The sequence below is a fragment of the Prionailurus bengalensis genome, chromosome E4, assembly GCF_016509475.1.
Source record: "Prionailurus bengalensis isolate Pbe53 chromosome E4, Fcat_Pben_1.1_paternal_pri, whole genome shotgun sequence".
Taxonomy (NCBI): domain Eukaryota; kingdom Metazoa; phylum Chordata; class Mammalia; order Carnivora; family Felidae; genus Prionailurus; species Prionailurus bengalensis.
In genome coordinates, this window is record NC_057360.1 from 58,874,875 (window position 1) to 58,898,013 (window position 23,139).

Consider the following 23,139-nt stretch of genomic DNA (forward strand, 5'->3'; position numbering starts at 1 on the left):
GCTCAACCAAAGGGTATGGAGCATACATCTTTTGTGGCTACCACTGAATTCGGGGGATGACAGACAAGGCCACTTGCCCAGAAGTTCCAGCACATGTTATCTTGATTCCCATTGGCCATGACTGGACATCCCCATGACTGAACCAATCACTGTGGCCAGGAGATGGCAAATGGCCTGCTGGATTAAGCCAATCAGAGTATAGGCTTGGAGCCAGGGTGGACCTATTCAAAGGAAACCACATAGTTGGGAAAGGAGGAGACGTGGTTTCCTAAAGGAAATATGAATAGCTGTTTCCAGCAGTAGAGGTAACTGATGATGAATTTCAAACACACAGTCTACCAAAAATATGTGGCTTTGAATTAAAATGCTCAATATTAATTTTCTACACGTGCAGTACTATGTAGAAAGAAAGAAAGAAAGAAAGAAAGAAAGAAAGAAAGAAAGAAAGAAAGAAAGAGAGAGAGAGAGAAAGAAAGAAAGAAAGAAAGAAAGAAAGAAAGAAAGAAAGAAAGAAAGAAAGAAAGAAAGAAAGAAAGAAAGAGAGAGAAAGGCTCATGGGGCACCTGGGTGGCTCAGTCGGTTGAGTGTCCAACTTTGACTCAGGTCATGATCTCACAGTTCGTGAGTTTGAGCCCTGCATCAGACTGTGCTGACAGCTCAGAGCCTGGAGCCTTCTTTGGATTCTCCCTCTCTCTCTACCCTCCTCTGTTTGTGCTCTGTCTCTCTGTCTCTCTGTCTCTCTCTCTCTCTCTCTCTCTCACAAAAATAAAATAAACATTAAAAAATGCATACGTATATTTTAAAAAGCAGAAAGAAATTACCAACAAGAAACTTCCTATCTTAACCATACCCATCCTTGGCCTCACTTTCCTCTTAGCATTGACAATGTTGACTGGCTCTCTTGCTGTATTTTAACAGGAGACTTAAAGTTGGTTGTGGGGTAAAATGATGAAGAAAAAGTCAAGCAAATCTCCCCCTCCCTCAACCAAAAGCGATGACCTACCTCACAACCAGAAGACGTAGCAGGGGGCATTCCTGCGGTGCTACTCTTTGCTACTCAGTACACTGCTTCCCGGTCTCCTTCCCTGGCCAGGTCTCCCTAGCCTTGTCCAGAGAGAAGTCTGGCCCCTCATCAAAGCTGGGGATCAGTGTGGGGGGCAGAGGAAGCAGTACACTGACATAAGAAAACATGTGATTTCTTTTACTTATACAGAGTTATTGAATTCATATAAAAAGTAAAGTGCATGACTTGACATTGAATGTTATTGGTATATAGCTATGGCCTTGAAACGTTGTAAGTCAGAATCACCCAGAGGACTTGCTAAAAACAGATTAGCACCCACCCCCATGGGTGCTGATCCAGGAGGTTTGGGTTGGGGCCTGAAGATTGGAATCACTAACAAGTTCTCAGGTGCCACTGACGCAGATGTTCAGGGGACCACTCTTTGAGAACCACTGGTACTGATGGCTGATTGTGTTAAAAAAAAAAAAAAATAAGGTTCTAGGGGCACTTGGGTGGCTCAGTTGGTTGAGCCTCTGACTTCAGGTCAGGTCATGATCTCGCGGTTCATGATTTCAAGCCCCAGATCGGGCTCTGTGCTGTCAGTGTGGAGCCTGCTTCAGATCCTCTGTCCCCCTCTCTCCCTGTCCCTCCCCCACTTGCGCTCTCTCAAAAATAAATAAACATTTTCAAAAAATAAGGTTCTAAAATGCCATTCTAGCTTATAGAACTTTAAATCTGGCTTTTTGGGTGGTTAAGAAAAGGCTTTACTGTAAAGTAAAACCCATGCTGCTTGGTTTTGAAACAGCAAGAGAAGAGACATAAGAAGTCACTACCTCCCTTTACTCCTAGATGCTGAACCAGGCAAGATCTGTCATGTGATAATGCTTTTAAGACACACAGCATTGAGGGTAAGAGTACAGGCATAGATACTGTCTCCCAACATCCCAGGAAATAGGTCAGGGGAAGAGGGTACCTCTCTATCGTTTCCAGGGCAATCAATAAAAGTTAACATGGCTGGCTTTGAACCCAGGGCCTTGAGAGCTCAGATTTACAATTATACTAATGGGAAGGAAACAGAACCTGGTAAAATGTTGAGACTTTCTTCTTTCTTAGGCCGTGAAACTTCTAAGACCTGTTTTATGCTCTGGCTGACCTGGCTCATTACAGTGCCCAATAGGTCCCTACATGCCATCAGTCTAAAAAGAACTCTTGTTGGAAAAGTCCACAATTCATTCCTGCAATGAATTCCCCCTTTCGCTGGACTTGTGTTGCATGAAAAGTAATCCTCTTCCACTGAGCATCACTGTGTTTCCAATTGAGAAAGGCTCCAAGGAAAAGAACAAGAAATTTTACCATCCATGGGGGAAGAAAAAAGGCAATATGTTTTTGCACACACATATGGTTTCTATAATAGTTTTATAAAAATTGACTTTGACCTAGCTCTCTGATAGAGACAGCCTGATTGAGGATGACAGGCCCAGAGAACCCGCCCCTGTCCGCAGGCAAGGAATGCCTGGGCTTGATTTGTGGCCCTGAATGGGAGCTTGTGCTGTGTGAGGTGATTTTTACACACTTCTGCTTTGCTGACCGACCTCTTCTAAGCTGCTTTCCCTGCACGCCAATCAGCTTCATATGTTTCCAAACAGGATGGTGGACTGGAATCCATAAATAATGAGCATCGCAGGAAAAATCATCTCCCTAAAATAGAACCCAGAAATTTGTGCCCACATAACAGAGCTGTCACAGGGGCCTGTGGTATCTCCTTCTAAAACAACATGGCCGCCATTGACGCCTCCATGGCCACCGGGCCACACATCAGAACCTAACACACAAATCCCCCTAAAACCAATTTGGAAGAGTTGAGTATACTCTTTCTGTCTCCCATCTCCCTAAGCCTACCAAGCCCAGGGTAGAGACCTGGGCTACGGGAGGAAAGCCTCCATACGCTTGAGGGAAGGTGGGTCAAAACCCTGAGCTGGCTTATTTTAGTCCCCCCCATCTCTGCACCTTGGGCCTCCAGGAGGCCCTTGAAGGAGACCAGAGCACGCCCAAAAGAGTGAAAGGAATGTTTGGCAAGAGGGAACTTTTCTACCTCAGAAGCCTTCTTCCATTTCTGACCCTGGTTTCTGCACACCACCCAATCTGCCATCTTTCAGACCCTGAAGACACTAAGCCTTGGGGCTTCACTTACTTTTCCCTCTTACCTGAAATGCTCTTTCCTCCAGCTCTGTGCCTGACAGCCTCCTTCTCATTGTCATTCACCTTCCAGAGAGGCTGCCTCTCCACACCATTCTACCCCCAAACCCTGTTCGAGTTCCTTCACAGCACATAACCCTACCCAGAAGTATGTGTTTGCCTGTTTCTTTACCTACGTATACATCAACATATGAACTTCCCCCTCTAGAAAAAGCTCCACAAAGCAAGGCACCTATGGGTCCTGTTTACCTCTGCACCCCCATGACTAGTATTGCAGGTGTGTGGTAAATATTTGCTGAATAAGTGAATGAACCCTGAAGTGATTTCCAACTTGTGGATGCTATTCCAGTTTCTCTCAAAAAAGTAGATTTGGCAACATTGGGCCTATATTCTCATGGGGCCACTGCTTGCATGGGGTTCAGGAGCAGCTCCCCCATTTATGAGGTAGTTAATGCAGTTTAGTTCAACTAGGGATCAGTAGCCTAATGCGATGCCTGGTACATACTAGGTATCATAACAAATGAGCTTGTTGGGTGTTGACCATGTTTCTCTGTTCATTAGCACTTTTTCTAAAAAACAAAAAAATGGAAAAGACTCTAACAAATCTAGCTGTATCGTGCCACCTCTACAAAGGCTGAGTAAAAATCTAGGAGAAAACAACCTCCCTCACCGAAGGACTCTTTCAAACACGTTTCTTCTGGCCCCAGCTGTGGACGCCATCTTGGATCACCCAAGGATCAAAAGTGGACAGAAGTGGGAAGGAAGAAGGCGGTGCCAGTGCCCCTTCATAGGTAATGTTTGTGGGATTACGCCTCTCAGAACCTACCCCGGCGGGGGGGATCTCAGCAGGACATGTTCAGAATCTAAGGCCAAAATTCTATTCAATTGGGGCAAAGTCACAATACATATGCCACCACTGACTTACCCAACACAGCATTGGACAGATTCTTTCAGGAGTGTCCAACCCGTGAGTTCTTGGGCTGCAGTTTGGGGGAGTCACTGCCCACCCCACCCAACTGTCCTCACAGCCCAAGTTGAGTGGGGTCTCTGCACCAGCCTCTTCTCTCCCTGAGGACGTGAGAGCTTTGCTGCTGAGCCTCAGTCTGCTCACCTTTGCCTGCAGGCTGAAACCTTTCTTGCGGGCAGGGGCCAGTCCAGCTAGGTTGGACCGAACCCTCATTTCTGGACACCCTGGGATTGGCCCTTTTTTCTGCCCAGGCAGTGTGCTCTGCTTCCTTACTGTGCTCTCATTCTGAGTCTATGTTTTCTCTTTAGTAATAAACCCCAAATGCTTCCTTCCTCTTCCCTCCTACTAGACCTTCGTTCTTTCTGTCTATTCTACCTCCACCTGCCACTCGTGCCTGCAGGAATAGTCCACTCATTGCTAGAAGGACAGACTCTTTTCACACTGTGTACATCAGTAGGGCCTCAATGTCTCCCCCAGACCTGACTCAACAGCCAGATCCATGATTACTATAGAGTTCCTTGTGGTGCCTTTTTTCCATCAAATTCATTTGCAAGGGAAGAAAGGCTGAAATAAGCTTGAAAACTCCTCAGTGGACTTGAGTTATCCATACTGGTCCTCCTCCCCAAATCATGAGGTATCAGGGGTGGTCCATGCTCAATCATCAGCCAGCCTATGGTCCAGTGAGAGCCCCTGGTTTCCATAGACTCCTCCCTCATAATTGACTTTCTTCCCCACTGACCTCTGCCACACCTGATCTCATTCACACCCACAGGAACAAAAGCCAGTAAAACTGGATTTCAGCCCAGTGGTTTTACCATCTCCACACATCTGGGGTTTCTTTGGGGCTGGCTAGTGAGTTCATTGGTCGTTGGCTGGAAAAGTTTTGTTTTCATTCACAACTTTTCAGGAGACTCTACGGAGAGTTAAACTTGATTCAAGAGCCTTCTCCAGGGTTCTCTTCTGATCACTTCCTCTGGACAGGAAAAGAGGAAATACAGTGTAGTGTCTGAGAAAACAAAGCCCAGTGGCTGACTGACCAAGGCGTAAGGGACTCGGCATTCAGGGATGGCCAGAATTCCCAGAATTCCCTCTGACCTCCCCAAAGCAGCAGAGAGCCTGCGCCCAGTAAGGGTGAGTAACAGCTCATTCTGACTTTCCAAGGCTACTGCGGAATTGCGCACAGATATATCAGGGAGCGGATCAAACTGGGAGCACATCCTGTCCGACACTCCCCTTCCCTCGGATGACTCCAACCTCTCGAAGCAGGTTGATGACACTCTCGCTTTCCTGAGCACATGCTTCCCTCTGTGGTCTTGGCTCTTCAGAAATTAAAAGGCCCTTTAATGCTATTAGCTCTGTCCTCCTCTCTGCAGACATACAGATACACACACAGCACATATTTCAGAAACACATATGCACACATGCATGCCCACACACACAGAGCAAAGATTTACTGCTCTGGAAACGTTGCCTCTTTTACAGATTTACTCTTTGAAAAGTGAGAGATTCCCCTCCTGGGATGGGCCTGGAAGGGGTTGGGAGGGGGAGAGAGAAAGGCCTGCATATTCAGGCAGCCCACCCAGGCTCCAGGCATCTGGCTAAGGTTGGGGGGGGGGGGGGGAGGGGATCGGTGAGGGAAAGAGGGAGGAGCAAACATAAATCACAAAGATTCGTGGATTGGAACTGCCACTTGTCCTTCGAGAGAGGCGAGGCTTTAGAGCCATCGCAAAGATTCAGATGCTTCAGGGCTTTCTAACATCTGGTCCATCTGGATGAGTGCCAAGGTAGGAAAGCTCTCATTTCCAGAAGCAGAAGCAGCAGAACAGTGAATTTCAAGGTGGGGACAACGGCTTGGTTAGCGAGCTGGGGAGTTTGCACAACTCCACACGGCCATCTCTGAGAGTCTAGGAGGCATATCAGAATCTCTGGAGTTGGCCTGCATAGCTTTGCATTTCATTAACTCATCACTGCAGAGACTTCCTGATATGGATTTTAACTCCTCCACCCAGTGGCCCCACCGATACATGAAGGACGGGGGCCGGCCCTGCACTGGGCGATGTCAGGTTGACGGGGACCTCCAGCCGGAACCCCAGAGGAGGAGCCCAAAGACCTGTGTAGATACCTGGGAAAGAGGACCACAGCTTAGAATCCCCTGCAGAGCTCTAAGACCGCCTGCTATTTATAACCGCGGCCTCTGGACTTGTCAGAAAAACAGATGTCATCAGGGCTAGCATCTCTGAGAGGCTAGTGTGGGGACAGAGGGCGGCACAGTTCTGCTACCCTCTCCCCGGTGGACCCCCTCCCACCCCAAGGAAGAAGGCCATGTTCAGTGCTGGGCTGCCTTGTGGAAGAGGGAAGGTGATGGGTTGGAAGTCACGCAGAGGATAGCAGGGAGCACCCTGCAGGTACAGGACGGCTGTCATGGGAGCCAAAGGCAAAAGAGTTCATTCACGAGGAAAGCAGAAGGTTGTGGGGAGCAGCATGACGACCTTGAGAGCTCTGAGGGCCATGCCAGGAAAAGAAGAGGCTGCTCCGGGTAAGGGACAAGTGAAAGGAAAGAAAGGGAGGGCACTGCAATGAGCCCTGCACAAATAGCACCCTTCGGTCCTTTCCACACCCCTGTGGGGTGAGTGCTATCATACCCATTTTCCAGGCAGCCAAACTGAGGCTTACAAAGCTGAATAACTTAGGCGCGCCTGGGTGGCTCAGTCAGTTAAGCATCCGACTCCGGCTCAGGTCATGATCCCGCAGTTCATGGGTTCGAGCCCCTCATCAGGCTCTGTGCCGACAGCTCAGAGCCTGGAGCCTGCTTCGGATTCCGTGTCTCCCTCTGTCTCTGCCCCTCCCCCGCTCATATTCGGTCTCTCTCTCTCTCTCTCTCTCTCTCTCAAAAATAAATAAACATTAAAACAAAATAAACAAGTAAATAAATAAGCTGAAGAACTTATCCAAGGTGGCCAGTTTCCAAAGAACAAGAATTAGATTCCAGGCTACGTCTATGTGATTCCCAGCCCTGCTCTTTCCATTACTCCATAAAGGAAAGCTTGCCCTGGGAGGAAAGATCACAGGAAGACGACAATGAGTCACTAGAGGAAAGAACTGTGGCAGACGCTCCCAGTGCCCGGGGCCCGACTACACACGTCAGCTGGCTGACTGACACAGAGGTACAGCAGGCAGGACCCCTTGCCTGCAGGCAGTGTGAACTCCGTGGGTGCCGGTGCTTCAGAGCATCCCAGGGGACCGGACTTCGGCTAGCGGGGACCCCATTGTCACATAGCGCCTCCCTGCCCTGCCCACTCTCCTGGGCGCGCTCCCCCGCTGGCGGCAGGATCCCCATCTCGGGCCCGCTTCCAGACAAGCTCTGAGGTGCCTAGCGCCACTGGCCTCGTAGATTCCACGATGCAAGCTGTCCAAAGGGTGTGGGTGTGCAGTGAAGAATGAAAAGGACGGGAGACGGTGAAGGGGAAGAACGAGAAAGGAGAATCTGGGGCCCTGCAAGGTCCTGCCCTGCAGAGATGCGATCTCAAAATGCCCCCCTGCCAACAGGGTGACAGAATGAGCCACCACCGAGGTCTCGCTCTCGCGGCGTGGGGTGACAGATGGTTACAGTGCAACTTTATTTTCAGGTCGAGTTTCTGTTTAGCATTCAGAGAAAGTTCCAACCCCAGGGTCAAAAAAAGAGGAAGATAAAGGGAAGAAACACAAGTAAGTAGCACTGTTCCCCATGAATATAAATATGAGAAACAGTCCGTCCTTCCCTTTCTTCTCTCACACGTGGGCCAACAGAATTTGCTACTGAGCCGAACTCTACGGTCTGAATGTGGAATGAAGGATAGGTGAGCGTGCCTCCCCAACCCCCTTCCGGGAAGGACTTCTTGCCTCAGCCTTCAGCCGTTAGCCTGCTGCAGAGGGCCGCCTCCCCCGGAGTCACACTCTTGTCCTTGTGGTCCACATCCAGTGATTGAGCCATGCCAGAGGATAAAGGTCTGGTCATCTCAGCCCCGCTTGGGACAGCCCTTGTGTTCCCCACCCACTGGGGTTCACGCCTACATGGAATCCCCTCTCATCCGGTGTGGGCTGGAGCTATCAACTTGCCCCTAACAAAGAGAATATGGCAACAAGAGAATATGGCAAGAGTAAGGCTGCCACTTTTGTGACAAACTTATAAAAGACTGTGACTCCCCTCTCGCTAGCTTGCTCGCCCATTCTCTCTCTCCATCTCTTGCTCAAACGCTCTTTCCCTTCGGTCTGCTCGCTCCCATTGTGAGATGCTCTGTGGAGAGACACACGTGGCAAGGAACAGAGCGGGGCTTCTACCGATAGCTTGTGATGAACTCAGGCCGTTACCTCACAGCCCACGAGGAGCTGAATCCTGCCAACAACCTCATGAGTGGGCTTAGCAGCAGACGGTGTCCAGTCAAGCCTGCAGATGAGACCACAGCCCCACCTGACACCTTGTTTGCAGCCATGACAGAGTCCCCAAGGCAATGGACCCAGCTAAGCCATGCCCAGATTCCTGGCCCACAGAGGCTGTGAGATAGTTCTTGGGGTTAATGGGACTAGGAAATAATTAATACAACCCTGAGGAGGTATTCAAGCTCCAGAGCTTCCCAAACATTGGGCTGAGGCTGTTGTTGGACCTTCATTATAGTCAGACCTCTCATTCTGACCATCTTCTCTAACCCCTCCCCTCCTTTCCATGGCCATTGATGCCAAGAGCACTCCTTAAAAAGCAGCCTGTAAGCCAAACTCCATCTCTGACTCTGCTTCCTGGAGACCCCAGCATGTGACAGGGCTCCTCCAATAAACGTCGTATGAAATAACTGCAGCCTCCAAATGCAATTCTGATTTAGTAATATTTAGGAATATCCCTAAAGACAATATAATTCAATTCAACACGCATTTATCAAGTACAAAAGTGAACAAGGCCGACAGATGTGGTCGCTGCCTTAGGGGTGAATCACCTGCTGGGGAAGACTGTTGTTAAACAAGTAACTAATGGACTAGAAGCACAAACTTGCAGATTCCTGAGGGAGGGGGATCAAGAGTTAGCGTCTCCTCTTTCCTAACTCTCCTTTCACTTCCGCTTCCTACAACAAGGGAGTTGGAGCGGGCACCAATCTATCTACTTCGCCCCAAAGGTTCTTCTCATCTGTGCACACCTAGGAAGCTCACATTCTCCCAGGACGAGGCTGGGATGTCTACCACTGACTGACCCAGAGAGAACCAGCGTGACCTTTGCTGTGCATCTGCAGGAACCCTCCAGAATGCTAAGACTACCCTAGGGGTGAGCAACCTCCAAAGCAAACAGGATCCAATGGATCTTCTGGGCCCCGGGGGCCCGTCAGCCAAAGTTGAACATGTCCCTTCTCCCAAAGGGACACAGGAGAGAAAAGAATGTTGGATAATGTTTCAACTGCAACACCAAAACCTGATCCTCTACCACGATCCTAATCAAAATCGTTACTGTGTGAGGAACTGGGTTTTATTCACTATCTTCTTCATAGCATTTAACATCACATGAATTATAATACACATTTTTTTTCCATTTTTTTATCATATGTATCCCCTTCGAGTGAAAGTTTCTGCAGGGCAAGGATTTTGTTCATCCATTGCAATGCTTCCAGTGGCTAGAACAATCCTAGCTCACAGTACAAGTTCAGCGGGCATTAGCTGAATGAGTGAGTGAGTGAACAAATGACTGAATGAGTGAACAAATGAGTGAATTAACTTAGTGCCAATTCTCACATCCTCAGATATTGCTCACTTTAACAGTACAGAAGCTCTCGAGGTGTGGGGAAGGTAGTGCTTTTATGACCTCCATTTTACAGATGAGGAAACTGATAAACAGAAAAGTAAAGAAGCTTCCCCAAAGTCACATAGCCAGCAATCCACGAATTTTAGCTCAAACCTCTCTGACTCCAAAGCCTTAGCCCTTTCTCCTTTTTCTACCCTACGGAAATCGCTATTTACAGACACACAGAGTATAATTTATTTATTTCAACAGATACTTTTTGAGTATCCGTGATGTGTCAGAACCGTAGGCTCTGCAAGAACAGGAGTCTGCCTTTACTCACCGCTGATCCGCTGGAATCATGCCTGGCATAAAGTCAGTGCTCAGTAAATATTTGTTGGATGAAGGAAAAACCCAACTGTGCTAGGTGCTTGGACTTATAACACAGCCACGGTCATTTTCCCCACGATGCTTGGAATATAGTGGGGCCACAGTCCCATGGAAAGGCTTCGGAAAGGATGATGATAAGAAACATCTTTGAGCATAAGCTTCGTACAAGGTGGTCTTCTAAGCACTTTTCGTGGATTAATTTATTTAATCCTTTCACAACTCTTTGCGGTTGGGGCTACTATTATCCGTATAGCATAGCCCAGAGAGGTTAAGCAACTTGCTGACAATCACAAAGTGATGGGCAGAGCCAAGATTTGAATTCAATCAGTAGGACTCCAGAGCTTGTGCTCCCGCCACTGGACACTATACTGCCTCTGTATGATAAATAAAGACAAGACCACACATGAGAACCTGCATGCTGAAAATCCCTACTGGCATGGAAAGCTTTAACTGGGAGAGGAGCAGAATGAAACTTGTCTGAGTCAGCTGGGGCCACCATAACAAAATACCGACTGGGGTTTTACACCACAGAGATGTACTTCCTCACAGTGCTAGAAACTGGAAGTCCAAGATCAAGGTCTCAGTGCGTTTGATTTCTCCTGAGGCCTCTACTCCTTGGCTTACCGATGGCTGCCTCCCGACTAAGTCTTCTCACAGTCTTTTCTCGTGGCCCTTGCACATGGCACGCACATCCATGGTGCGCCCTTCCTCTTCTTATAAGGACTCCAATAAGATTGAACTAGGGCCCCACCACATGACCTCATTAATCTGAGTTACCTCTCCAAACACAGTCACATTGGGAGTTAGGGCTTCAATATAGGACTTTGGCAGGTCGGTGGGCAGAGGATGGATACTTTGGTGCATGCTGACCCTGTTTGAAATACAATGCCATCGAAGACACTCTAAATACATGCTTCATCTGTCCCCAGGGAGAGCTGCCATAAACCCTTGTGAGCCACGGGTCAGGAGCAAGGCCATGTCTCTGTCCTTATTTGACCTGTCTTCTCCCCTTCTGCTGAGACTTTCCTACCTGAGGGGCTGGCTACCTGGACCATGTGCCTTCTTGACCCCATCTATAGCCCCACAAATAGAGGTCGTGTCTGCCCAGAGCCATGAGTTTATAAAGAAGAATTACTAATATTCTGTCGGGGCCGGGCAAGGGGTGTCTTAGCTCCCAGGAGCACAGGTGGTCACTCAGGGCAGAAGTCCCTGAGACCCCACCTCCTCCCTTCAGCAGGAGCTTCCCATGTGCCAAAAGGGAAGGACACACATTCATAAGGAGAGATTTGGTCTCGTGTTGATGCTAAACTGATTCTTAAGGGGCTTGAGAGACAATTGTCAGGAGGGAGAGCTTCTAAGGCTGATTTGCAGAGAAGTCGGGGGGGGGGGGGGGGTGGGGTTTGTGAACTACTTTGCCCTCTCCGGGTTCAGGTATGGAGGGGAGCAATTCCAGGAAATGGGCACTGAGAGGTTGTCCACTCTGTCCTCCTGCCCTCCAGTGGGATGGCTCCTAAATAATTCCAAAGTGATACAAGCTGCTAGGGTTTGAAAAACGTCCAGAAAAGGAGAGGGAAGAACACACTAACTGGATTTGGGTTTCACGATCAACGCCTCAACTGGCGACCACATCAGTCCCACCCACCTCCCACATCAGCACACCCACCTCCTAAGCTGTCTTCAGGAAGACAGCAGCCACACCACAAGGGCAACCAGGCAACTGCCTGTGACCTGGAGGACGGGGGAGACCAGGCGGGGAGATGCGAATAACCTCGCTGTGCTTCATGAAATTCAACTTAAACAGAAGAACGCTCACTCACACTCCCCATCCCCCTGTGAAACAACTTTGACTAATTCTGACTGTAGGAGAACAAAGGGAGAATGCGGATGAAAACTAACACCCCCGAAGAGCCAGCCAGGAGCCAGCCCTGCATACGGAGCACCGCGCTGTGTGCCCTGCATGTGATATCACAGCAGTGGTGCTTCACTCCGTGTGCTAGGGCAACCATGCTTCTCACGGTGTCTCTGCCTCCATAATCTCCAAAATCAAACGCAGCCTAAAAATGAGGTGTTGGAGGGAGAGAGATCTTTAGTGCGTGTGGAGAATGGATGCCAAAGCACAGTCTCTTCTTTAACTGCATTGAAGAGAAGCACGTAATTACAATGATGCATAACTGAAGGTTAATTTGGGGGAAGCACCTTCAATGGGCTGTGTCAGTTTCAGAGGGTGTATGACAGTGGAAATTTGAGGAGAAACGGGGCTCTGGCTAAAACAATTCCTTCACCTAACAGTAGTGGTTAAGGGGCACCTGGGTGGCTCAGTCGGTTAAGCGTCCGACTTCGGCTCAGGTCGTGATCTCGCGCTTCGTGAGTGAGCCCCACGTCGGGCTCGGTGCTGACAGCTCAGAGCCTGGAGCCTGCTTTGGATTCTGAGTCTCCCTCTCTCTCTGCCCCTCCACCCCCCAGCTCTGTCTCTCAAAAACAAATAAACATTTTTTTAAAAAAAAAATTTTTAAAGGAAAAGAAAAAAACAGTCCTAGCTAAAAAAAAAAAAAAAGGAATAAGGCTGTTCCCTCTTCCAAAGTATGGCTTGTGGGTTGCTTTGTCATTGGCCAACTGTGTGAAAGCTCGAGCTCCATGTCTGTCCAATGACATGAGCGTCATCTTCCTTATTTTTTTTTCCCGAGGGGTAGAATTCACACACCGTCAGCCTATTTCTGAAGGTAACTCAGCCATTCCCCGAGTCATCTGACTCCCGATCCAGGTCTTTAGTCTCAGTTCCACATGGTCATTCAGAAAAGTAGGGCATAGTGTTTGTCAGTCTTTCCCCACCTCACAGAGAACGAACCCACATGGCCAGCCAGAGGATGGCACCCATTGGGACGTGCCTCTTGCACATTCCCCTGCACTCCTTCCCATTGTACCTCCACCGTGTGTGGAAAACTTTATTTCAACACATGCACACATGGACACATACAACTCACACAGTACACACACAATAATAGTCAGAGACACGGAAAATGGAGCTAGAAAGACAGTTCACTGGGAGGCTCCCAGCCCTGGCCAACACCATGTCCTGGGGTTTTCTGATCTCTCTCCTCAAAAATCACAGCCCTAGCAAGTGGAACCACAGTTACACACACACACAGACATACACACACAAATACACGCCCCCTCCCTGGGCTTTCAACATCAGTCCACCTTCCAAAGTCCCCTCCTGAAGTCAGAACTGGCTCCCTCGATGGCCCGGCTCAACTAGGCTCCACATATAGAACACACGTGGATGAAGATCTAGGAAGTAAGTGCCACTCACTCCCACCTCATCAACCACTTAGATCCAACCCTTGGAGCCACTTACGTTCTTAGTGGGGAAGAGACAGCAATGTGCCACAGGGGCTCAGAACAGAACTTAGGGTCAGACAGAGTTGACAGAGGATTTACACCTCAGTTCTCCCACTCTCAGAGAGCTCCACGACACCGTCACCTCCAAGAGCAACATTCACAGAGACAACAATGTGAATGATGCTCCCAGAGTGGTCACATGCCATTGCCCTAGCCACCAGCCGAGAACTAGGAGTATTACTTGAGCAAGTGCTTAACTGTCCTGATCCTCAGTTTCCTTTATTTATAAAGTGACTATTTTGATGTCTATGTCTCCAACTTGTTCTAAGGATTCCATTAGGTGATATATGTAATACACTTAGCACAGCGCCCGAGACATTGAAAACAGTCATTTATTTTCTTTAAAGTCCCCTGAGGATCGTCCCCACACAAGGACTCAGAAGTACTTGTTTTCAGGGCTTCATGCAAGGAAGTCTATGGTGACCCAAAGGTCTCCCATCCCTATCCATGAGCCTTTCTTGATTTGCCAACCAATCCCAAATCCAAGTATTTTCACCGCCGAAGTTCTTCACGGAAAGGAGTAAGGTTGAAGAGAACAAAGCCACTATGGGACAGCTGAAGCTTTGGTTAGAATGATAAGGAGCAAAGAGCCCATTCTTCCACACCATGACACTCCGGACCTCTCCCCTCAATCCCTAGGGCCACGCCACCTCATACTTAGAATAGGGGTCCCCATCAGACTCTCACCCCTAATCTCCAGACAAAGGATTTGGATATAGAACTAACAAAAAGTTAGAGGGGCACCTGGGTGGCTCAGTCATAAGCATCCAACTTTTGCTTTCAGCTCAGGTCATGATCTCATGGTTTGTGAGTTTGAGTCCTGAGTCAGGCTCTGCAGTGAGAGTGCAGAGTCTGCTTAGGATATTCCCTTTCCTTCCTTCCTTCCTTCCTTCCTTCCTTCCTTCCTTCCTTATTTCTTTCTTTCTTTCTTTCTTTCTTTCTTTCTTTCTTTCTTTCTTTCTCTCTCTCTCTCTCTCTCTCCCTCCCTCCCTCCCTCCCTCCCCTGCTCACCTGTCCCCTGTCTTAAAGGGGGAGCTCCCCTGCTTAAAGCTTAAAGTTGTCTTAAAGGGAGCTCCCCTGCTCCCCTGTCTTAAAATAAATAAATTTTTTTAAAAGAATTAACAAAAAGTTAGATACAAAGGAAAATATTGTTATGCTTTTACCACGTCATACACATGATACAGTTTGTTATGCCCTTTGTACATTGGCCCTTCTCATCTAGGATTCTAGAAGAGAGTTATGCTCTGATGCTGAAGGCAGACACTTTCAAACATGCATGCATCCCCATCAGTGACTTGACTTCTCTCCTGTACATGTTGCTATCAACGGATCCTTACAATGGAGAAAATCATCACTCAAATCATTTTCTGTGTTCCTTGGTAGGATGAAGAACCCAGGAGGTAGATAAGGCAGACATCAGTATTTCCAACTTACGGATGAGTAAGATGAGTTTAGAGAGCTGGAAAATGCACGGTGACAAGATAGGTGAGTGGCAAAGACAGAACTCAGTCTACAAACTCCAAAACAAACGCTCCCTTGTCACAACAAGTGGACCTAAGAAGTGTCTAAATCCAGCACCTGTAATCCTCACCACACAAGTAGGATCTGAGAGACTTTCAAGGAGGAAGGGACTTCAAGTTCATCTACTGCAATTTTCTCATTTTACAGATGAGAAAACTCATTTTAACAGGTACCATTATCACGTCCCCCTCTCTCTAATGAGGTTGTTTCCACATTCACAGTCCATATTAACATAACTGCTCGTTGGACACAGTGGATTCTGCTGAGTACAAAGGACGCAGTGGTAACAGATGAATTCACGAGTCCTGCATTTTTAGTGACTTACCTCTGTCCAGTGCCCCGGCTGACCACAAACTAGCAGCGTGACCTGAGGAAAGTTCTTCAAGTTTCTTCATCTGTATAATGAGATTGGATTAGAGAATTTAACTCCCATTAAGGTCTCTCCCAACTCTAAAATGCCTTATCTGTGAAAGTGCTTTCAGGGGTCATCTACTCCAGCCACCACGCTCCTTAGAGGTAGTATCTGTATAAACTCTTCTTCCTAAGACCAGTTTTAGTCCCAATTCATCCTTCTGAGGGTCTGCCCTTCCGCAGTTGGCTTTGGTGAAGGCACTCATTTAAATTCCAATGAAATTCCCAGCAAAGTTGACCGCCAACAGACAGACCAGCCTTTTAGACATTAGAGAAACAAGAGTTTCCACTTCTCCAGACCCAGCCCTGAAGGCTCCAAGCATTGTGCCAAAGGGAGTAATGTCTACCCTCACATCAGCACAGCCCTCTTCCTTAGACACCTGAGATTTACTGCTCTAACCTGAGGCGGTCCCCTGCTTCTGAGCCTCTCCATCCCCTGGAAAAGAAGTGCGGGTATGAGCCATTCCCAGTATCTCAGTCTTACAGGGCCAAAGTCTTTCTGATGGTTACAATTCCTCTACAAAAGAAAGAATACCGAATGTCCAAAGGGGGCACCAAGACAAGACGAGGAAGTCACGGTTTGGGGTCAAATACATACAAGATGATCTAGGGAGATAACAGCAGCAAGTAGTAGGTGGGACAAGACAAAATATAATATATTAGAAATGCAGAGCTACACTGACAGCTGAGTTTTTTCTTATTTTATTTGAGGAAGTATAAAAAATACAAAAAAGTTAAAAAAAAGAAAAGAAAAGAAAAGAAAAACCTACGTTAACACCTACAGCTTCTTTACTACATTAAAAAGGAGCATTTTGTTATATGTGAGTCCCTAAATGGTAAAGAGAAATAAAACATAGTAAAAGATGAAATACTATTTATGGGTTACCCTCTGGACCTTCCCTTGCCCCAAGACCCCCCTGTACATTCAGACAGATACATACATACATACACACACACACACACACACACACACCTATGCACATACACATAAGCATGCTTAGTCACAAGGCCATCCTCATGAAGGGTCTAATCTTTCAATCTATTTCACAACTCAGTTTTTGTACACACGTTACATTTAGACCGAGTTACTCAAGGGAGCTTGAAACGCAAAGACAATCGGTAATAACTAATCACAATCTCCTGAGTTTTTAATTACTTGTGTTGCCTCATAGGGATTTTTGCACTTAGGATGCCTTTTGCTTATTCGAAAGTGTAGTGGTTTCCATTATACCACTATGTTTGCATTTTCAAGTATATATATATTTTACACACATATGATATAATATGCATCTTTATTCCATTAATGATAAGACACTTTTAATCAGAGGTCCACTCACAAACGCCTGCACCATTTCTCTTAGCAGCTCTTTGGATCCCTGCGTCTACACTCAAGTCCAAATGGGCACAGCTCCAGAGTGCCTACTAAAAAACACTTAGTGCTGGTCTAGCAGAAAAAAGTTATAGTATGAAAGGTTTACAGGGCATCTGGTTTTAATCAGAGAACTCATGTACATAGTCCTGTTTGTCTTCTGACATTTCCTTAAAATAAGAAAAAGTAGTCAGTCCCATTTTATTGAAGGGACCACTAAAACATTAGAGGTTCAATGTGATTATTTTCATAAGTAGAGGAGGGTCAGAGAGGCACCAGGTCCAAAAGTTTAAGGAGTATAGTCTGCTCCTGAACTGCATCGCCAGCCAGGCTTGCTACAAAGGCAAACAATCACACAGATTAGTGGAACACTGTCCCTTAAAGGCTCTCCAGGAACGACCTCGGGATCTCTGAGAACTGGCTCCACCTCAGGCTTTACAGCTGAGTCATAAAGGACAGAGAAAGTACCCAGTGCTGGGAGGCGTGGTGGGAAGTCAACTTGCAGACGTGGGGCACTTGACTTCACAGGTCATAGGAGGGCAGACCCAGAAAGCTGGGGAATGAGAAGCTGGTTTTAGGCAAAAATCTGAGAGGCAGGACTTTGAATTTCAAAGAAGGCTCCAGAAAGCATCAGAGAGCCACCCTACTGTAGCATCAGTGACCTGTGGGAACAGGGAGGGCAGGGGGTGCTCCAAAGGCCTAACTCACACCCAACCAATGCGATGTCACCATTATCAGAGCTTCCAGAAAAGAGTTCTGTTTGAGAACCTTTAAATTAAATCATGTGCCAAACCCATCAATAGTGGGTGCCTGCAGCACGGTGTTGAAATAGTGAGAGCCACTCTCAGGCTCTGCAAGAAAGAATTACTGAGATCAAGGGGCACCTGGGTGGCTCAATTGGTTGAGCTGAGGGTAGGACTTGGGCTCAGGTCATGATCTTGTGGTTCGTGAGTTCGAGCCCCACATCAGGCTCACTGCTGTCAGCGCAGAGCCCACTTTAGATCCTCTGTCCCTCTCTCTCTGCCCCTCCCTCGCTTGTGCTCTCCCCAAAATAAGTATTTTAAAAAAAAAAAAGGAATTAGTGTGATCAGTTAGCAATGTCTGCCATTGGCACTGAAAGAAAAACCACTTGTGGACAAATCCTGTATTGAAAGTAACCATCAACAGGGCACCTGGGTGGCTCAGTTGGTTGAGTGCCCAACTTTGGCTCAGGTCATGATCCCATGGGTCACGAGTTCAAGCCCTGCGTCAGGCTCTGTGCTGACAGCTTGGAGCCTGGATCCTGCTTTGGATTCTGTGTCTCCCTCTCTCTTCCCAGCTCGTGCTCTGTCTCTCAAAAACTTTTTTAAATAAATAAAAGCACATTTTTAAAAAATAACCAGCAAAATAAAAATGTTACATTCCTGAGATGCCAGAGAGTTTCCTTAGGATACTCCCCTTGAGACTTTCATTTGTATGCTCTCTAAAAGTTTCTTGAAAATTTATATATCCCTTAATGCTTTTTAGTTGACATTTCAGACTTTTCATCATAAGCATAAAGAGTCACAAATGATGTGATTTATGGTTGTCATAAATATCAATATTTTAAAATACATTCTCACATTCCCCTTGTTAAGTATAGGCAATGGAATTTAAGTAACATAATTTGATAGCCATGATTATCCGTTTTTTTAAATACACGAGCAATTATTTATGTCAAAAAATTTATATCACTTTTCTCCTTAATTTTAGTTTCTCTCCACTTTTCCACAAGACTTTATCCTAATGTAACATTATATTTGCTTAAAAGTCTTTTATTGATCACCCTATCATAACTCTATGCACTAAAATATGTATATTATTGGGGCGCCTGGGTGGCGCAGTCAGTTAAGCGTCTGACTTCAGCCAGGTCACGATCTCGCGGTCCGTGAGTTCGAGCCCCGCGTCGGACTCTGGGCTGATGGCTCAGAGCCTGGAGCCTGTTTCCGATTCTGTGTCTCCCTCTCTCTCTGCCCCTCCCCCGTTCATGCTCTATCTCTCTCTGTCCCAAAAATAAATAAACGTTGAAAAAAAAATTAAAAAAATATATATATGTATATTATTCAAATTATTTCTAAATTTTTGGTAGCTATAAGGCTTTAAGTGCACATGAAATTTCTCCAGATTGGCTCTCTGCTCCTCCCCGTTCGACAGACAGCCGCATCTTCTGGTGCAGTGCCAGCCGCGTCCCCGAGACACGATAGTGAAGGTCGGAGTCAACGGATTTGGCCGTATTGGGTGCCTGGTCACCAGGGCTGCTTTTAACTCTGGCAAAGTGGACATTGTCGCCATCAATGACCCCTTCATTGACCTCAACTACATGATCTACATGTTCCAGTATGATTCCACCCACAGCAAATTCCACGGCACAGTCAAGGCTGAGAACGGGAAACTTGTCATCAATGGAAAGCCCATCACCATCTTCCAGGAGCGAGATCCCGCCAACATCAAATGGGGTGATGCTGGTGCTGAGTATGTTGTGGAGTCTACTGGGGTCTTCACCACCATGGAGAAGGCTGGGGCTCACTTGAAGGGTGGGGCCAAGAGGGTCATCATCTCTGCCCCTTCTGCTGATGCCCCCATGTTTGTGATGGGCGTGAACCACGAGAAGTATGACAACTCTCTCAAGATTGTCAGCAATGCCTCCTGCACCACCAACTGCCTGGCCCCTCTGGCCAAGGTCATCCATGACCACTTCGGCATCGTGGAGGGACTCATGACCACAGTCCATGCCATCACCGCCACCCAGAAGACCGTGGACGGCCCCTCTGGGAAACTGTGGTGTGATGGCCGAGGGGCTGCCCAGAACATCATCCCTGCTTCTACTGGCGCTGCCAAGGCTGTGGGCAAGGTCATCCCTGAGCTGAATGGGAAGCTCACTGGCATGGCCTTCCGTGTCCCCACCCCCAATGTGTCCGTCGTGGATCTGACCTGCCGCCTGGAGAAAGCTGCCAAATACGATGACATCAAGAAGGTGGTGAAGCAGGCATCAGAGGGTCCCCTCAAGGGCATCCTGGGCTACACTGAGGACCAGGTTGTCTCCTGCGACTTTAACAGTGACACCCACTCTTCCACCTTCGACGCTGGGGCTGGCATTGCGCTCAATGACCACTCTGTCAAGCTCATTTCCTGGTATGACAATGAATTTGGCTACAGCAACCGGGTGGTGGACCTTATGGTCCACATGGCCTCCAAGGAGTAAGAGCCCCCTGGACCACCAGCCCCAGCAAGAGGAAGAAGAGAGAGGCCCTCAGCTGCTGGGGAGTCCCTGCCCCCGTTTGTCACCCAACACACTTGAGAATCTCCTGACCTCCAGTTTCCATCCCAGACCCCCTGAAGAAGGGGAGGGGCTTGGGGAGCCCTACCTTATCATGTACCATCAATAAAGTATACTGTATCCAAAAAAAAAAAAAAAAAAAGAAATTTCTCCAGATTTGTTACAATTATTAATAAACAATTGATCAATTTAACATAAATATATAAACATTTTTGCTAAATAACTATTCAACATAAATATAATGTTTTAGAAAAAGTTATTTCTTAATGAGAATGGGAGGACTGGGGTTTTTTGTTTTTTTTTTCAGTGAGTTCTATGACAGTTTAGGATCTGTGAGGAAACTCATGAAAGACTGACAGGAGCAAAAGAGATTTTGGATGTTCTTTCAGTGAAAAGCTGGGTGTTGTCTAGAAGGACCACACACCCTCACCCCAGCAAAGTTATCTGATTCTATAGGGGTGTATGCCTTTGGTTGTCTTTGACAGTTTATTTTACAATTCTGCAAATTGAAAGTAATAAAGATGATTCTTGTCCATAGAAATGTAAACTGATTTTGTCCAACACAGACACATATGTCTGCTCTTTGGAAAACATAATTCCAAGCATTAGCTTTCATTGCCCTAGAAGATAATTACCAGTTTGGTATGTATTAACAAATCCATTTCAGCATTTATGACTGTCTATGTGTGTGTGTGTGTGTGTGTGTGTGTGTGTGTGTGTGTACATAGGATTTTTCCTTTTTGAAAATGATGCTGTAATAATCAGTTATACTTCTACTTTATGTTTTTATAGACAAAAGCACTAGGAAACTGTTCACACATGTATGATGATGGGAAAGGAAGGAGTTCTGTTACAGCACTGTCCCTCTATTCTTTGCTGTTCTAAGTTACATGTCAAAACTCATACATTGATCTATAATCAAAATTTATTTTAATGAAATTTAGAGCTGAAAACTCTTCCTTTTGTTTTGGAAACAAAGAACTGGAAGACACCTAACCTGTACACGTTTTCACAACCCAGCCATTAGAGTCATTTGCTTTTTCCGAACCAGTATTTTGAAATCTTTGGAGCCCTAATGGTCTTTATACCTGGGGACAATGCACCATGGGAAGACTCAGAACAGACAAGCGGTATTCATTTCTTTTGTAAAGTGGGAGCAGCGTTATTGTAAATAGGGAGGGAAGCCAGAAGCAGTATGGGCTGATTTTAAGAGAGAAAAATTTTAGGAGAGAATATGTTTATGGGTTGAGGATGTGAAATTGGTACCCTTAAAAGTCGTCTGAGAAGGCTTTGTGAACCTCCACGAACACAGGTCCAAAGTGAAGACTACTCACTCCATTAAGGCAAAGTCACCCCACGCAGAAGCATCGAAATCAAGAGAACCAGCTGGAGAGTCCTTAAGGCTTTAGCTGTGCTTCCCAAATCCCAGGCTTTGACTCCGTTATGATCCACTTCTGCCATCCACCTTGCTGGACACCAGGTTTCTCCCGGCAACTGCTGTACAAGCCTTGACTGCTTTTCCTCCGGGATCTGAACCGACTCCATCTTTGATTCACTCATTCCTTCAACTCACTCTGATCCTTGTTGTTTGTATTTCTACACAAATTATGCCAGGGAGTGTGTACAAAATGCTGTTTAAGCTTTGCCCTCCACCAAAGCTCATAGGAGTAAAAATTTGTGGGAATAGAGTAGAGCCCAGAACACTCCACAGAGAGCTCAAAGTTCTTACGTCTCATGCTTTAGTTTAAAATTTCACCTGAGGGGCGCCTGGGTGGCCGACTTCAGCCAGGTCACGATCTCGCGGTCCGGGAGTTTGAGCCCCGCGTCGGGCTCTGGGCTGATGGCTCAGAGCCTGGAGCCTGTTTCCGATTCTGTGTGTCCCTCTCTCTCTGCCCCTCCCCCGTTCATGCTCTGTCTCTCTCTGTCCCAAAAATAAATAAACGTTGAAAAAAATAATAATAAAAAAAAATAAAATTTCACCTGAACCTTGTGTTCTATTTTACAACTCAACAGCATTCGTCTTAGTTTTCCAAGATACTTGAGATCATTTGCCACTGAATAAAATTGATGCTGGAAGAAGATATGTCAGGACCATCTTGTGACTGCCTTGCATTTCAGCAGAAAGTTGTGTTTAAGAAGTGTATCATCAAGCTGTTTAGAAACCATGACATAACACTTAATCTGCTCAGCCTCAGCAGAAAAGCCCTGAGGGGACAAGGCACAAGTTTAGGTAAGTTTTGAAGCCGGGAAGAAGATGGGTAAGAAAGTTGGGAACACACAATGCTCCCATTCGATGGACATTGTAATAGAGTCCTACACAGTTGTGGGAGAAAACATCCTGGAGTGATGGGTGCTCAGGGAAAGAAGGCACTAGAAAGGCACAGAAAGAGGGAAAAGAGGGATGCAATTGAGACATACGAAGGATTACATTAGATTATTCCGAACTTTGCCAGTCGACCACAGGTTGGAGTAAATAGCACGCAATCCAGGGAGGGGGCAGAGTTAAGGCTTTTATTCAGACTTCTAAGCATCGAGACCCAAAAGCTAGCCTCCTTTGAAATGACAGCTTCACTTAGAGAGCACCTGAGTCAGCAGCGCTCAGGCAAGAACATCCCCTTAGAAGGTGGTAAGAGGAACACGGAATCTTCCTCACCAAAAAGGACAATGTCAACCTCTCCTTTTTATCCCAGGCACAGCTAAAACCATATGTTCACTGTTTTCATGGTTTCAGAGGGAGAAATAAAAAACGGCCTATTATTTTCATACCTCATTTGCATAACGGGCAAGAGATAACACATAGCCCAGAGGACAATGGCCATCCTCTTCAGGCCTTAAAGATGACATCATCTGCTAT

The 23,139-nt window shown here is 46.8% G+C and overlaps 1 protein-coding gene across 1 annotated transcript; it reads left to right on the forward strand.

Moving 5' to 3' along the window:
* Positions 1-19,140: 19,140 nt before the first annotated feature.
* On the forward strand, positions 19,141-20,294 carry LOC122475660 (glyceraldehyde-3-phosphate dehydrogenase-like). Its single transcript, XM_043567681.1, has one exon. It carries the CDS (start codon positions 19,329-19,331, stop codon positions 20,208-20,210), a length of 882 nt encoding a protein of 293 aa, XP_043423616.1. The 5' UTR covers positions 19,141-19,328; the 3' UTR covers positions 20,211-20,294.
* The last annotated feature ends 2,845 nt before the right edge of the window (positions 20,295-23,139 follow it).

Excerpts from the sequence above, each read along its gene's own strand:
- LOC122475660 (XM_043567681.1), top strand. The coding sequence starts at position 19,329 with ATGATCTACATGTTCCAGTATGATTCCACCCACAGCAAATTCCACGGC.